General features: G+C 29.7%; 2 protein-coding genes and 1 pseudogene across 5 annotated transcripts in view; 2 read left to right on the plus strand and 1 right to left on the minus strand.

Annotated features, from left to right (window-relative positions):
• The window catches only part of LOC149893981 (uncharacterized), a 152,750-nt pseudogene extending 141,812 nt beyond the window's left edge, over nucleotides 1–10,938 (minus strand).
• On the plus strand, nucleotides 38–2,421 carry LOC149893987 (zinc finger BED domain-containing protein 4-like). The gene is made up of 2 exons (XM_090076567.1): nucleotides 38–1,778; nucleotides 2,103–2,421. Exons 1-2 carry the CDS (start codon nucleotides 203–205, stop codon nucleotides 2,414–2,416), a joined length of 1,890 nt encoding a protein of 629 aa, XP_089932693.1. The 5' UTR covers nucleotides 38–202; the 3' UTR covers nucleotides 2,417–2,421.
• The window catches only part of LOC145184141 (uncharacterized), a 48,405-nt gene continuing 41,210 nt past the window's right edge, over nucleotides 10,739–17,933 (plus strand). Inside the window, exon 1 of one of the 4 annotated variants that reach the window (XM_090076540.1) lies at nucleotides 10,739–11,027. In XM_090076540.1, coding sequence (XP_089932666.1) covers nucleotides 10,988–11,027 — 40 coding nt within the window. In that variant the 5' untranslated portion in view covers nucleotides 10,739–10,987. Of the gene's footprint in view, nucleotides 11,028–15,473; nucleotides 17,626–17,933 lie in introns of those variants that run through there. The other 3 variants (XM_090076538.1, XM_090076541.1, XM_090076539.1) reach the window with 3 other exon arrangements.

A 17,933-nucleotide genomic window follows, 5' to 3' on the forward strand; every position in this document is an offset into this window, starting at 1 on the left:
TTAAAAATCCTAATGCATATCTCACCTGTGCTAGGGGTGTCCCGGATAGCTTGTTTTAAATATCCGGCCGGATACCGGATAACCGGATATCTTAAAATTATCCGGCCGGATATCCGGCCGGATAATTTTTATTTACAAAACCTTTAACAGGTATTTTTTTAAGCCAATTATTCCAAAATATCATAACAGTAAAGATTCTACAATGACAAGTTTTGTTTGGAAGCTTTTTAAAATAAATGATCCTTCTGAATCGATAGCAATTTACATTCCATGTGGAAAGCAGATAAGCAGGGGATCTAATAATTCTGGTCAAAAATCGTTTTCTACAACTCCACTTCACAATCACGCCAAAAAGTTTCATTTAAAACTGTATGAAGAGGAAAGAGAAAATAATATTGAACCTTCAGCATCTTCAGTTCCACAAGAACGTTCAAAAGGTAGCATGCTAATTTTAAAGAAAATGTGTGAAATGAAAAAACAAATGTCTATTGAAGATAGTATTTCATCAAAAAAGATATGGGATATTAATAATGAAAAGTCAAAGCAAATACATAAAAAAATAGCCATGATGATTGCTTTAGATAACCAACCATTCAGTATTACTGAAGATGATGGATTTATTGGTTTAATGGCTCATTTACAGCCTAGGTATTTAATCCCAAGCAGACATTTTTTTTCAGAGAATGCTCTTCCTCAATTGTATGATGATATAAAGAAGAAAGTTTTTAATGAAATTACAAAAGCACAGTCCATAAGTTTCACTTCTGATATTTGGACTTGTTCCTCATCTAATGAAACATTTATTTCTTTATCAGGACACTGGATAAAAAATACTTTTGAACGCAAACATGCTGTACTCTATGCTTCACATTTTCCAGAATCTCACACAGGAATAAATATAGCTGGGACATTCATCAATATGTTAGAAAGCTGGGAAATTAATTCAAAAAGAAGACATCTTTTAGTTAAAGATGGTGCTGCAAACATGTCTCTAGGAAGTAAACTTGCTCAAATAACATCAGTTCATTGCACAATTCATTTATTACAGCTTGTGATTAAGGATGCAGTTTTATCCCAAAGATTAGTAATAGATTTGTTAGCTAAAGCACGTAGGATAGCAGGCCATTTTAATCATTCATCAAAGGCATGCACAGAATTTAAGTTATTACAACAACAACAAAATGAACCACCTCTACTTTTAGAACGACTTCAGAAACTTAAAAGAGCAGTTCAAATATATTTAGCTGATCATAATGAGCTGCCAACATTCACATCAAATGATTGGAAATTCATTGAAAGTCTATTGCATATTTTGAAACCTTTTTATGAACTTACTAAGTTTATGAGTTCTGATGTTTGTAGTTTGTCAACGGTTGTTCCAAATATATGTACTTTACAAAGATTTTTATCAAAAGTTGATCAAAAAGATGATACAGTTCAAATAACAAAACATCTTTTAGCATCTTTAAATAAGAGATTCTTTTCTCAAGATAATCTAGATATTACAAATGATGAGAGATATGTTTTATCCACCATTATTGATCCTCGCTACAAGCTCAAATTTCTTCCTATTGATAAAAGAGAGCAAGCAAGATCAATGCTATTAGAGGCTGTAGTGAAAAATCAACGAAATAAAAATGAACTTTCACCAGAAGTTATTAATATTGCTACATGTTCCAATAATTTGACACCAAGCGCCAAAAAAAAGAAAGTTGATTTGACAGAAAATGACTTTGATTCTTGCTTTTTAGAACTTGCGAAATATGAAGGAAATGGAGGTAAGAACTTTTTTCTGTTTGTAAGAAATTTTACAACAAACTTGTCGTTAAATAGTACTTAAAAACTAAATAAGAATATCAATTTTTATTATTATTATCAAAAACTAAATAAGAATATCAATTTTTCTTATTATTATTATCAAAATTCATTTAATTATTGTTTTATTATAACATATTACTGTATATTATTGACAACAGATGTTAGTGTTATATTTATTTAATACTTCTAAAAGTTATGAAAATTGCTTTGCCAATTTTATCTTATTTCATAAAATATACTTACAAAATTCCTATTTTGTAATTTCATTTGTAATTATTTTTCAGAAAATGATGGTCATATAAATTCAGATCAAGTCTCTCTTGTACAAGTTGCTCAAGAAGTTGATGTTTTCTTTAATCAATCTATTATAGATAAAAACAATGATGCTTTAAATTATTGGAAATATGAAGAAAAGTTTCCACTGCTAAAAGATTTAGCCCTTAAATTATTAGCACCACCAGCATCTTCTGTATTTTCAGAGAGATTGTTTTCTGAATATGGAAATATTTATGAGAAAAAGCGATCAAGGCTGTTACCTCAACGCGGAGAAATGTTGTTGTTTATACATCATAATGCAAATAAATTTACAAATGAGTGATAAAATCTGTAGTTCTTGTGTACAGTTAGTTCTTAATTCAATTTGAATGATATTTTGTTGAATCATTTTTTTAATTTCATTTAGATTAATTAATTATTAGATTATTCAAAAAGATGAACACATTAAAGTTTGTGTTCTAGGTTCTGTCATTCTGTCAATTACCAAAGGATTTGATCATGGTTAAATTGTGTATCTTTAAGACTGCAGCAATAGCTTATACAGTGGTTTTCATAAATTTAGACGCACTCATAATTGAAAATAGAAATTTTTAGTTTTTTAACGATAAAACAATAACGAAAAAAGATTTCGGTTTAGTTTTTTTTCTATTTATTAGATAAATACATACAGAATACAAAATTAAAAAAAAATTTACAAAAAAAATACAAACATTAAGTAATACTCAGGTACAACTACATGGTATTAAAAAAATAAGACAAAAAAAATTGTTCATAAATTTAGACGCACGATACATTAGGAGGCGTAATTTATGAACCAATCACTATTTTGTGTATCCGCCTTTTGCTTTAATACAACTAAGAACTCTTCTAGGCATAGATTTAACAAGATTTTTGCACATCGCTTCTGGGACCCTATACCAGGTCTCCTTTAGGATGTCCTTCAACTTGCCAATGTGGAAATTTGAACCTTTGCCAATTCACGGTCAATCCAAGCCCAAATGTTTTCAATTGGGTTCAAATCAGGTGAGTATGGAGGCCACGGTGTTGTCTTGATATTATTATCGTTGAACCACTTCTTTGTATAGTATGTAGTATGTGCAGTAGCGCCATCTTGTTGAAGTTTCCACGGTTTATCATTGAGCATAAGCAGGTCACTTGATGGAATTAGGTTGTTTTCCAGTTATTCTACGTATATTCTGGAGTTGATTCTTCCGGTGTATGTTTGGCACATACCAACACCTTTGTAATTGAAGCATGAGCAGATTCCTATCGAGCCTCCTCCACTTTGTACAGTCGGTCTAATGTACCTGGCGTAATACTTTTCGTGAGCCATTCTTTTGACTGTTATGTTAGATTTGCGATTGATCAGCTCAAAGTTACTCTCATTACTCCACGTAATGTTTTTCCATTGTTCTATTGTCCAATACCTTCTTTCACAACACCATTTTAGTCTCCTTTGTTTATTATATGGACGCAAGAGCGGTTTCTTCAAAGCAGAGTAGACTCCAATCTTGTGTTTGATAAGTATTCGACGGACTGTGCTTTTAGAAATAGATGTATTTCGCGTTGTATTGAATTCTATGTTCAATTCGTTGTAACTAACTCTTGGATTAGGTCTGACAGCTCTAAAAAGGGCACTATCGTGCTTTCTGGTGGTTGACAAGGGTCTACCTGGCCTCGTTTTCTCGCTGGCACTACCAGTGTGAAGAAAGTTTTGCTTCGTTGTCCGAACGCATTTCTCAGAGACTTCAATTAACCTGTCGATTTCTCTATTATTTTGGTTCCTTCTTATACCTTGTTAGTTGATAGTTAATTAGTAGTTTTTTTTCCCATATTTCTCATTAATAGGCCTAAATTAAATGATTTTGTCAAAAAACCTTATATAAATATAACTTACCTGGAATTAGTTAATCATTATTTAACAAATAAACAAAAGTTAAGTTAGTTTTGCACTAAAAAGACGCGAAGAATGGGCAAAAGACGTATCACACTTTTTATTTACTTTTAGTGACATTTCTTTTTTTTTCAGGAAAAGAAACTTTAAATAGTCACTGTTGACTCTTCTAAGAAAAACGTTGTTTCAGCTACCGCACTTTTTGTTTTTTAGCATTAAAATACTGTTTTCACCTCCTCATTCAAACCAATAACCCCTCTAGACTGTATGTAATATAATAAGACTATACATAATATAATCTAGACTATATATAATAACCCTTCAAGACTTTTTCTTCCCCCTCCTCCTCCTTCTTCTTCTCATTCTCATTCTCCTTCTCCTCCTCGTCCTCCCTCTTTCGACCCCCTCGGCCAGTTAATTTACTATTCAACAATAAAAAGCAGAGGTGAAGCTTTAACCAAGTATCCTTTGAATTTCAAATGCTAACTTGGACAGACTGAATGTGGGACGCGTTTCTTTAGATTTTTGACATTTTGTTTTCAATAAAATTGTTACAGTTTGCTGTAAATGGATGAATTAAAAACTCATAGCTTCATTTATTTTCTGTATCTTTTATTTTTTTTTTTAACAGATAATTTCTCAAAGGAATTCCAAAAATACTTTTTACTTTTTACTTTGGGTTTTTATTTTGAGAATAGTAAAGTTTTGAGAGAAAAAAAAAAAGCTTAATTTTTGTATAGAATAAAATCTCAATTCTAGTTTTCCAGTTTTTGTAGTATTCTACAACATTTTGTTTTTCACAGAAGTAAAAGTAAATGTGAAAAATTTTAAAAATGGAAATCTGTTATTCTTGGGTTAAATGAGTCATTAACATAACATTAGATTTGTTTCTTAGCTTTAGATTTGTCAAGATAAAGAAAAATACACTTAATTTGCTTTCCAGCTCAATCTTTACATCTTTTGCAATTATTAGATGTATAAAAAACCTAAAGTGTATAAAAAACAAAAAAATATTACAAATAATCCTTACAAAATAATCTAAATTACGAAGACGTTGAAAATAAACTATAAGCAATAAAATTATTTTTTTAAAATAATTTTAAATATTTCAATCCCTTCTAAAAATAAGTCAGCAGAACCTTATCAGAAATGTTGCCTTAAGACTCTAAAAACAGTGCTAAAAAGATGCGTGCGCAGAATAAAAAGATGCGTGCGCAGAATAAAAAGAACTATTATATTATGCCACCTTAAATCAGTTTCTGCCAGTTTTAAACCAGCATACGATTTTTTTTTTTTAGGTGCCTCTCTTTTTGCCTCTCGTTTCATCTTTTGAAGTGATTGTGATCGTTTTCGTAAAAGAATAATATTTAAAAAATTATCAAATTTAAATTTGTGAAGCTTATATTATACAATTAGGCTTTAATATACACTTCAAAACCAGTAAATGCGCTCTCCCAAGGGAACATGGCTCCTAAAATATTGATTTATGAACTGATAGCAATTTTTGAACCACAAAAGTAATAAGTGAATTCATTTAAATTATGTAAACAGCTTGAGACTATTTACTTTGCAAAAAAGTTTTTTATTTTAATGTCAAATTTTGCAACAAACGATTTTTAGAGAAAAATTTTAAATTTTCTTACATTTTTTTTTCTATTGAAAAATTTTTGCAATGGTCATCGCCTGTTATTTCAAAGGAACAATAGATACTTTACGTAAAAAACTGTCAAATTTTAAAATCCAGCTATAGAAAAAAAATTCTAAATTTTAATAATCTAAAAATGAAAAACAGGCTGTCAACTTTCTTTACGTCCTCTCAGTTCATAAAGCAGACCAATATTATACATCATCTCAGTTCATAAAGCAGACCAACATTAATATTTTAATTGAAAATAACTCTCTAAAGATTAAAACTAAACTTTCAATTGTAAAGTAAAGTTGTAGCAATTGATCTTTTCAAAACTCCAATAAACTAAATTTAAAAAACTCCATCGTGAAGCTATAAAAAGAATATACAACTACTACTTTGATGGTTTGTACATTTTTTTATGAAGAGGAATTAAATTTAGAAAACATTCCTTTACAAGTAGATGAAGAAGTTAATAATTGTTAAGATGTTCAAAATAAATAAAATAATTTCACAACTTGAACAAACAAACAAACAAACAAAAACTTTGAATTTGAATTTGACATTTCATTTAAAGTCAAATCAAACTTTGGTTCTTATCTACCCAATTATAATTACGTTCAAAAATTACCAAGAGTGCACTCTTGGTAATTTTTTTCATACCACTCGAGTGGTATGAAAGAAATCGAAAAACGAAACCTTTTATCATTAAGTTACAATAGATACATTGTGCACCTTTATAGTATGATTTATTCAAAAAAAATGATAACTAGTGATGGAAGAAACAAGTTCAAGTTTTATTGAAAATACAATCGCGCAAAATTTTACAAACAATTCCATCCCCCATTAAGAAAATCAAAATCTCATTAAGAAAAATTTATTTATATTCAAATTAATTTATCTTCTTCATCTGCTCTACTTCAGGTCAAAGAATACAGCAACCATGCTTAATTTTTTAATACAAAAAAAAAAAGAGATTTTTAATTTATTCAAAGAAAAGCTCGCTTTTTCATTAAAAAAAAAAAAAAATTAAAAAATGACCCACAAGTATGGAAAAAAATTTATAAAAATAAAGCAATTTCAAAGAAATAAACAAATTTCACTAATGCAATTCTAATATAAAAATGCATAATTAAATACATTTTTGTGAAAAACATGCGTAACTATTCCGACTAATCACAATCATCGTTTTTTCAAAACTTCAATGATTTTTTAAGTTTTTTTTTAAGATACTTGAATACAAAATTATTTATCAAAAAATTTTATAGCCTTTGAAAAATTCGAAAATATTTTTTCAATAAGTTACTAAAAGTAATTTATGGAAAAAACATTTAAAAATTTTTTTTATAAAAGGTTTTATGGGTTTGCAGTATCATTCCATATCAATTTCAATTTCAATATTTCAATATCAATTTCCATAAGATAATAAATTTTTACAGCTTTATATCAGTTTCCCATTCCACTCAAACAGTTAGCTATATTATTTTTTGCTTCAAATGTTAATGGATGATTGATACCAAAAATATCAGTTCTTTACTCCAAGGGCTATAAACGAATTATATAAGAAATATTTTACTCCATTATAAAGTTCTTTAATAGGAGAACTCTCTGAACGAGACTATGTTAAACCATTAAACTTTATGTCTTTTCAAGCTCCGTGTTAATGTTAAAGCTAATAAAAACTAAATAGCAAGGCAACTTAAAAAACTTCTAAAATTTAATGTCACCTTTTATCATTAAGTTACATTCAATGTAACTTGAATGTAACTTATTTATAATTATATAAATAATAATTAAAAAAATGAACCTTGATATTAAGACTCATCTTCTGTTTGAAATTAAATCATCTGGTTGCATATCTCCAATGATAGCTGTTGGTTTAAACTTTTAAATTGCAAAAAAAAAAAAAGCTCCAAAAATATAGACATGTTATCAGCCATAAAAATAAATACATTTATTTTAAAATTAAAATAGCAATTTTTTGTTCAATATTTTACTCCATAAAATATTGAACGAAATAAATTGTAGTTATATTTATAATGGAGTAAAATAAGTTCTTTAATTGTTTATTAATTATATACATAAGTTTTTAAAATGTTTTTTCATAGCTAAATAGGATGGATTTTTTGTTTTCTAAGTGGTGATTTGGCTTGTTCTGATGTGGGCGAATTAAACAATGATTAACTATTCTTCATCACTCTAAAAGATTATATAAAACTATAGAATAATGTAGTTTTTTTTTCCATAATTGTATTATCTTCGACGGGGGTCAAGAGGGTAAAGTTATTGGGGTATTTTTTTTCCCCAAGTTCCAATCGCCGTAATTTTTTGTAAACCATCCTCATTTGACATCATCATGAACATGCAAAAGTTTTGAATTTGCACCATCTTGGGAAGTTAACCATCCGAACACAAAAAGTTCAAAATCCACCTGTTAAAACGCAAAAATCAGGCTCGGATAAAATTTAAAGATTTTATAAACACCTCCAAATGATCAATTTTTTATTCCTATGAATGTCATTATGGAAAAAAAGTGTTTTTACTTGTACATAGGTTGTAAAACTGTTTCTAGCTGAAGTAGAACAGTCCTCCTAGAAATAGCTACATACATTAAGAATAAAAAATAAATTTTTTTTTTTTTTTATAATTCAAACTTACCTTGTAATAGGTTTTGACTATTTCTGTGTAACTACAATTGCTTCCTTATTGCTTATATTTGAGGATGGTAGTTTAACTTTAGTTATGGCAGTTTAGTATATACATACTAAAAAATATTTTTACCTTTCTACTTAAATATTTACCTTTTCTTCTTTATTTGTTTTCATTTTTCTTTGTTTTTGTTGTTTTATTTTAATTATTTTGGATTCTTTCCTATCTGCATCACCAATATGGAAAGTTCCAAAACTGCCAATTTTAGTCCTCTGAGAGTGGATGAACTGAAGCTCTAAAATCTGTATTTTTTCATCTCTCTTCTTCATCATTGATCGAACTTCAAATAATCTTTTGAAAAGAAAAAAAAAAAAAAACAAAAAAAAAGAAATTAATTTTTTCCATATAAATTCAATCTAAAAATTTTAAATTAGAAAAATCACATTTTTTTAAAAATTTCTTCTATTTTTGCAAAAAAAAAAAAAAAAAAAATAAACAAAATTCAACTTATGCGTTTGAATATCTATATCTTTTATAATGGATTTTATTTAATCTTATTAAATTTGAAGTACCAAACTAAAAAACTAAAAACTAAAGCCTTATTTAAAAAATTTCAAAAAAATTATCTTGTATCATATTTTGCTGATTGCACAAAAAAAGCGATTTCTTTACAAAAAAGAAGAACAAAAGTTCTTTTTAACCTCCACCCTTTTCTAAAATGATGAGTTTTGGGGAAAAATTCGAGTTCAATGCTAAAAACATGTTTCAAATTTTAGTTTTCCATTAGTCACGGTTATGGGGATATACTTGGACCCAGACCTTTTGTTGCAAATTTTGTTGCAATTTTAGTGGTTTATGTGTAGTTTTTTTTTTTTTTTTCTAAATTTCTTTTATGACCAATACGACTTTTGTTACCAGATTTTTTTAAGGTGAGAGTTCACCAAAACAAATTATTTTGTTTCAAATTTGCATCATTTATATATTTGAAACATATTTGTATAAAACGTGTAGTGGGTATAAGTTCACAAAAATTGCACGTTGACAAAATGAAAACTTTTTAACCGTTAGAAGTTCTTGTGAAATTGAGAGCCGTGGATATCCAATTCATTCCATGAAGGTGGGAATGGGATCTAATTAACTTGAAATTTAAAAATAGGAACAGGAATTGAAATCATTATGAAAGAAACGGGAAAGCAATATTTTATTGCTTCACAAATTTAAACTGTAAATGAGTTTTAGGAAAGTTATTTACTATTAAGTCGTATGCATTGCAGTAGAAAAAAATTTTTCAAAATCATGTTTTATTACAAGAACATGGGAATAGAAATGAAATAGAATGGGAATTTCATTTTAAATGAGAGAGGACACGGAAAACTGTTGCAATAACGAGAGGGAACATCATTTTTGTGCAGCTTCTTACCTCTTCGTACCAACTAATAGATGAAAGAAAAAAAAACAAACGAAAAGAAAAAAAATAAAAAAAATTTAATCAGTTTTATCTTTAAAACTTTATAATCGCATCATATCCTATTATGATCAAATTTCTAAGTTCGTTAATGCTTATAATATCTTGCTAATACTAATATCTTAGATTGTACGTTTTATAATAAACAAAAACTTCAGAGTATTTTAAAACAAGAACTTTGAATATTCAGAAGGGAATACTTAATTCAAGAGAACTTTTAAATTGGATGACCGATTCCTTTTTCCCTCTGAAGCACTTGAATGTTGAACTGAAAAAAAAGATTGTTAATTATTTTGCTTGTTGCTTTGTAAAGTTAAACTTACTTTTCGTTCTATTGTGAGAGTATTATACATAGTAAATTAAACATACATCGTAAATTTTAAAAGTTTGCGGTCCGACGGCTCTATCAAAAAAAAAAAAAGTTTGGAATGCGCATTTAAAAAACTTAAAATCAAACTAAAAAAGTTTGAAACTCATGTGCTGGGTTTGTGGCATATAAGTTTCAAATTTTTGATGCGTAGTTCCATATAAATGCAAAAGACCAATATAGAGAAATCTGTAAACAACGTCTGCGGCTTAAGTTGAAGTGCTTGCACATAGTTTAGAGCCGGACATTAGTAGTGCAATATTGTTATCAGTTTTTGCGGTCAGTAAGACTTGCTTAATTGTTACATCTTGACTTCATTAGTAAAAAAACACCTCGAAATTCTACAAAATTGACGTATAATACTCTCAAAATAGATGAAAGAGAAAGAACCTGAATTTAGATTAAACACATTAAAATTTGGGATGCGCATTTAAAAATCTTAAAGTCAAACTAATATGTCAAATAGTTTGTACCAAATTTTTACAATCCTCTTTATGAAAATATAGATTTTGACCAATCAAATTTAGTTTGAATTAACACAAAAGTTCAAAACATAATAAAATTTAGAGAGGATTACGATAATGAAACATGTTTTGCGAGTTGATAAAATGACTAGGGCGTTATTTCTGATTTGTTTTTTTTTTAGTTGTAAATTTTTAAAACTGCATTGTGGGCTTTGATTAACCAATCAAAGTTCATGGAGTTGGTAACAACGTTTTCAACGCATTAGGCTTTTCACATTTTATGTAGCTTCAAAAGCACGCAGATCAGTGCAAGAACATACTCATATCTGTTCAAGTTAAAAATTACCTGCCTCCTGATTCTTTCAAATTAGCTATCATCATTTCAAGCAAGAAATATTATCAGCTATATGAAAATAAGGAAGAAAATATGGAAAAGATATTTAAAGAAATTGAGAATCCTATCGAAGGTACGTAAAAGTATTTAAAAAAAAAATTTTATAATTATTTAGTTACTTTATTTTATTATTACAATCCATTTCCATTTTTTTCTCAAGATTTGTAGGAAACTTAATCAATTTCTCGGCTTTAAATAGAATACACCTTCCTTTATTAAGTTACATTCGATGATAAATTGTGTAGGCGAGTGCGCTCTCCTCCGTGTTTGTTATTTCTATTGAGTTTCTTTGTTGCTTCCAATTAACGTTATCTCGAACAGTTTAATTTTAAATCGAAAAATTTAGAGCGATTGTAACAAAAGAGCATTCTTTTGGTGTTGCGTCAATAAGTATTGAATTAACCCAAAATATATGATATGGTCTATTGCAGGTCAGGAGTTGTTTTCTATATTTTAACTAAAGCTATATTCAGCTACTTATTTCTGTAAATAAGGACTTTTTTTAGAGAAATAAGAAGCTGAATATGGCTTTATTTAGAATATAGGAAGCAACTAAGGTTCAAAGGTTCTTTTTCGTGAACCAATCCTGACCTAATGTTTATATAGGCAGAAGAAAATATAATAAACATGTTAAATTATGTCATCCTCCTTACTTTTTCGTTCAACTGACTGCTTCTCCTTTTTTTCTTAAACATGGCAAGATATAATTTTTTTTTCGAAGAATCAAATTATTTTTTTCAAATTCAAATAAGATGCTTAATGCAAATGATCCAACTGACCTCACCATTTTATGTATTTATATGCGCAAACGAAATGTATTTTTAATTCACGCAAATACATTTAAAAACATTTCCCTTTAAAAGAGTTGTGATTTTCATTCCAAAGGCCTTTCACAATTAGTAAAATTATCAAATTAGCAAATTTCTTGTGAGTCACTATATTCTTCTATCTCTGCCAAAAATGTTGAAAAAAACTCCAATGAAGTTTTTCTTTACTTCAAATAACCTTTGTTAGGAATGTTTACTGAAGAAATCTTATATCTAAATCTAAGAACCTGCTCGATTTATCTTCCTTTCATATATTATCTTATTAGAATAATACCACGTGACATCTGATGAGGGCATAGTTGGAAAACAAACTTTTGTTACAGAGAAAATCAGAAATTTTCAGCCACAGTTTTAGAGCATAGAATCATATTACAATAAATTAATAAATGTTATTCTAAGAACTTGTAATAAAAGAACGAGAAGGTAAATTCTTTGTAATACCTAAAGATTCTCGCACAGGAGATATTCTTCTAATTGCTTGCGTAACCATTACTTTTATGAGATCGTTTTTGTGGGGAATGCAAAAAATGTTTTTGTCAAACAGGTGCAAGTCAAATGTTTTTGGCGAGGGTTTTAGTGTTTGTAAATCGTTTTCCATGGAAATCACACACCCCTGAGTCCAAGAGGGTTGTTTTTTCTTTTTTTTTTAAAAGGAAACTTGTGTATATGAAACTAGTAGTAATCTTAAGAAACTATTAGTACGAAGTTACTTTTCGATGAGAAACTTATTTCATTAAGAATTCGAAGAATATTTCCTAATTTGTGTTCTATTCAGGGACAACCTGAGGATTAGGGGAGAGTGGGGTATTGGCGAACAGCTAAGCGGGAATGCGAATTAAAGACAACTATAACTATATATTGATGATATTTATTGCTTATCATTTAGTCTAACTATTCAGTTAAAAACACTCAAAAGCAATTTTCATACATCTTATAAAAAAATAGAAAATTCGATCAAAAACAAAACCATTGGTGTTCGGAATTACCCTACGTACGTGGGGTAATTCCGAACATACCGTTGTATTAATTATAGGTTGTATTAATATACCCTAAATATAATACGTGTTAAAAAACTCCATGATTATGATACTTTGCAACTACATAAAAAAAAGTTTAGGTTTTATATACTTAGTATAGCCAATACATAAATGTTTCGCAAGTAAAAATTACATGAAACAAAGAGAAAAACTTAGAATAGATCTATCGTGAACAACATGCGCATCTATACTACACTACTGTACGTCTGGAACTGATCATGGAACACACTCTCGCCAGGGGGAAAAAAATTTGTCAAGTTTCCTAATCGAACATGCCGTAATGACCTTGTTCGGATTTACCCCGCGTTCGCCAATACCCCACTCTCCCCTACATTACATTGAATGATATTAATGAAATTTAAATAATTTTAGTTGACAGTAAAAGATTTTATCTTATCTTTTAACATGTTTTCAAGTTGCATCGTAAGTATTTTTTTCTCTCTTTTAATACTTAAGAAACTCTGAAGAAACATCAGCTCTTTTGCTTAGTTTCTTATAAAAAAAAAAAAAAAAACAGAAAAGAAATGTGTATTTGAAAATTCTTGACAATTACAAAAAAATAAGTGTCGTTTTCCCTGAAACGTTTAATTGGATTTGCAGCAAATTCTATTGACTCCAAATATTTTTGAAAGTAGCTCATGTTATTTGAAAAAATATTTATACTGATACTTGTGCAGATCTAAATAATAATCGAAAAAAATTGATTATAAACGTCTTTGCAAGAATGCAAACGCAAGCGCACACCTGATCACGGTCGTTTCGTAATGGATATTTATAATGCACAAGCGCATTACGAATAAATTAAAATGCGCAGCTAAAGCGGTTACTTTACTTACCTCGAAAACGGAGCATTTGGGGGTATTTTTAATCTTTGATATACACGATACGAATATAATAAAACTTGTTAACAAACATTATTTTTATAAACTTACAGTTTAGTAAGTATAAACAATAAGAAATAAAAACCAAAAAAATCACACATGAAGCTTTTTCACCTGCCAAGTTAACCGAGATTTTTTTGCGAATTTTACTATCAGTCTTACTCTTTGATAAAACATACGATGATCAATTTTTTTAAGAAAGTGTTATATATCATTCGAAAGAACAAAATTTGAGCTGTATTATATAGCGTAGTATTTTTACCAGCCATTTTTTTACACAAAGATTTGAAGCTACAAAGTTGATTAACATTTTGCTACTTTTCTACGATTGGTAGAATAATTAGTATAGGGCCGACTCATTTCGACATATTTAAATACCTTATACAAAAATATTAAATATACAAATAATTTAAACTATATAATTTTGTGGTGCATAATTATTTTGTTATATATGACTCTAACAAATAAATATATATATATATATATATATAATACATATAACTCTAAATTTTATCATACGGTCTTTTTTCTTTGAGGGATGATCGGCGGTTTTAATGAAGTTGCAGTTAAGTTATTTCTTATAAAATGATCTCTCATTATACATTCTAGTTTTTGCGTACCAGACATGCTTGAGTATATTCTCACAATATTATTGAATTCTGCATGTATACTCTCGCCACCTTGCTCCCCATACAATCCAAGGCTCACTCCCCATGAGCTCAAAAAAACTCCCATGTGATTTTCTAACATGTGTATTTTTGGAGTTATTGACTCATTAGGCCAAGAGCTTCTAAAAAACTTCATTAGTTCGCATACAGTTGTTTCTACAAAACAAACAAACAAGTATTAAAAAGAACCTAACAAAAATAATACTTTATACATTATATACATGGTAAAATATTTTCATTTTTATCTAAAAAAATTAAGTGCTACTTGTTGTATTTTTGCCTTTTTTGTTGGTCCTGCATTTTCTATTAGCGATTGGTGGAGTTGCTTTTGACGTCTTCGAATGTTTTTCTGACTAATCTCAGTTGATGTTTTGAAGGTCTTTGGAGTCACTGAAAACTGTATAGCCTAGTGAAAAAAAAAATCTCTATATGCAAATCATTTATGAGCATTTTATGAAATGCTCATAAATGATTTGCATAAAGAGAAGAGGAAGACAATGCTGAACAATTGTATGATATGTTTTCACTTGTGCATACTTGTTCATGTTTCTTCTTATTGTTTGTACTTACAGCATTAAATTTTTCATTACATGAGTTCTTGGAACACTTTAGAACTATATTCTCAAGGATATTTTGCATAGCTGTTGCTTTTGAAATGCTACCTAGAGGTATGTTAGAGCAGCATATTTTGCATTTTGTCTCTGTTTCTTGTTTTGTCTTTGTTTCTTGTCTGCTACGATTTCATCAAAACGCCGTCGTGTAGCCGTCCCCGCTGAAGACGAAACCTTGAGGAGCTCGAATGTATCTATAGCGTCCAAATGGTGTAATGAAAGTGGTAAGATGTCTATCTCCGATGCGTATTGGGACGCTATGATAACCATTCCATGCATCGGTTACAGTTTTCCATGAATATCTTGGTACTGAAAACCATGCAATGAAATGACCATTCCAACTAGTTGGAATGGTCATTTCATTGCATGGTTTTCAGTACCAAGAATTTCATGGAAAACTGTAACCGTTGACCTATCCCCATTGAATAAATATTGCCACAGAGAAACTAAATGGTTTCTCTGTGGCAATATTTATTCAATGGGGATAGGTCAACAGTGCGACGAGGCCCGCCGTCATATTTTCGTGTGATGAACATTTTGTGGCACCATGTTGTAGGTTCTCCTAGGGGTACCTTTTCAATGACACCAAGAGATTCATCACGAAGTAAATCTTTCTCGACTTGATCTTGCCAATGGATTGGTATGGTGGCTGGAGTGAATGCTGCAACTGATTTGACATTTTTCTGAATTAGAATACCAATTGGAGGTCCCTCCATGTCTGGTGTGGGCATTTGTTGAATGTTGAAGCAGCATATCTTTCAAGAAGCCAAGTTTTCATCCGATCGTTGTTTCTTGGAGAGCAATCAAAAGGGAGTCTATTGGGTGCACTTGGTGGAAGACTTCTTTTGGGGCAATCGCATGCATGGTTTATGCTGTTTTCGCTCAATATTTTAGCTACTTTAGTTTGAGGGTCTGAGTAAATAGCTGCATGGAGGGCACTACCAATCTCTGGAAAGTCTTTAGAGATGATACTCAGTTGGGTCATTGTCTCTTTAGATAAGTAGAAACCGCATGCATCTAGACTGATATAAGTCATTACAGCGCATTCGACTTTGTTGCCATAAGGTTGTTGTCCTTCAAGACGTACAAAAATTGCACCTTCAATACGGAATTGGGTTTTGTTAGCAGCGGACATGCTATGTTTCACAGGTATTAAATTTTGTGCTGTAAAACCTGTACTCTCAAACCCTTTCCTGGACCATAAGCAGGACTGTGCACCGGTATCTGTGATGACTTGTATAGCGATTCCACGGCTCAACGAAAAATATTTGACGTTTGATAAAAAACACGTAACTTTCATGAACTTTACTCTCTTAAATCTTTTTGTATGCTTAAGCAAACACCTTGAGGTTTTTTTGCATCAATTAGTGTTACTCAACCTCTTTCCAGCCATATATAAAAAGTACTATGGTTTATATGGCTTCATTTAATTTTTATCCATATCTTAAGACCACTTTTAAGAAAGAAGCGGGAACGTTTTTTTAAAACAAGCTTTTGATGGTTAGGATTCCTTAGTACCAAAACACATCCAATTTTTATAAAACTTTCCGTATATATTAAAAAAGGGATGAGGAATCTAATGGAGTGTGGACACTTTTTAACTTTTATACATAAATTTTTAGTTCTTAGCGTTTCAAAACTTCAAGGTTTATTTTTATAGAAAAAAAAGTGTTTTTTAAAAGTGTCCAGGTGGAAATTGCAAGTTTACTCTTTCCTCTTTTTATAACAAGTATTTATTTATGTTTTCTTTAAGAATAGGTTCTAAGGATTTGTATTTAGAAATTATGTATACATATATATCTATATTCCTTCGCATATTTTATGACGTTTTTTGTTTTGATTTTGCGTGACATAATGCAAATTTTCGGTGCCATAACAATGCAAATTTTCCATTCTTAAGCCCTATACCTTTCGTCAAAAATCATCAATTTTTGCACTACAAAAAATTCAATAACTTTAGATCCGCTTAACTTTAAAGGCCGAATGACCCCTCATTTTTTAAGTCAAGTCAAGCTCTATACAATGATATAAGTTACATATGTTTATTTGAATTATAAAAAAATCGTCTGGAATGGCTAACTTGTAGATATTTCGGTTTAATGGGAGGGAATGGGATACCAAATGCATCATAGTCTGATTTGTTAGTAGTCATACGCAGCTGAATTGTAGGATGAACCAGTGATTGAGCTGCGGCCCATCCATCGTGGGTAAATATGTGATGATTTATTTCTGTGGAGTGTTGCTTTACGTTAGGCATTTATTTCTGTGGAGAGTTGCTTTACCTTGTGTATTGTTCTTGTTTTGTTTCCTGAGAGTTAATACACTTGCTGTTGTTGAACTACAGCCTAGTGCATTTCATGCCATCTCCTTACCCTCTATAAAAGCAATGATATCTGCGATTGAGGCTGTGTTAAGTGAGACCCATCCAAGTACATCTTTACGGATGTCAACATCTGATAGTCCGGCAACAACAATATCTCGTATGATAGCATCGGTAAAATCAACTGTTGTTTGTGGGTGGCAGTGGCATTGTACAATGTAGTTGCAAGTAGCAGCCTTGCCCTTGCTTAACCTTGTGTATTGTTCTTGTTTTGTTTCCTGAAAGTTAATACACTTGCTGTTGTTGAACTACAGCCTAGTGCATATTGTAAGTTTTTCAATGCTGAGTTAAGTAACTTTTCTAGCCACACTGAAAATTTGTCATTCTTGTTTTTACTCTAAAGTAATGAAGTTAATGAAACAATTTTAAATTTGATTCAGCTGATTTAATAAAATTAAATTCTTCCAAAAAGATATTCTTAATTGTTATTTTATGCTGTTTAAGAAAATTAATTTTGAAAATGAAAAAAAAAAATTTCTCTTATAAAAATATATGCTTTAATCCTCTTTGTAAATATTAGAAAACTTTGTGTATATAATTATATAGAATTTATATAATTATTTAGAATTTATTAC

Source organism: Hydra viridissima, unplaced genomic scaffold (genome assembly GCF_058129835.1).
Source record: "Hydra viridissima isolate aposymbiotic clone 2 unplaced genomic scaffold, HvirCarnegie_v1 scaffold_1, whole genome shotgun sequence".
NCBI classification, from domain to species: Eukaryota; Metazoa; Cnidaria; class Hydrozoa; order Anthoathecata; family Hydridae; genus Hydra; species Hydra viridissima.

Excerpts from the sequence above, each read along its gene's own strand:
- LOC149893987 (XM_090076567.1), top strand. The coding sequence starts at position 203 with ATGACAAGTTTTGTTTGGAAGCTTTTTAAAATAAATGATCCTTCTGAA. Across the intron at positions 1,779-2,102 it reads GAAATATGAAGGAAATGGAG|AAAATGATGGTCATATAAAT; the intron begins GTAAGAACTTTT and ends ATTATTTTTCAG.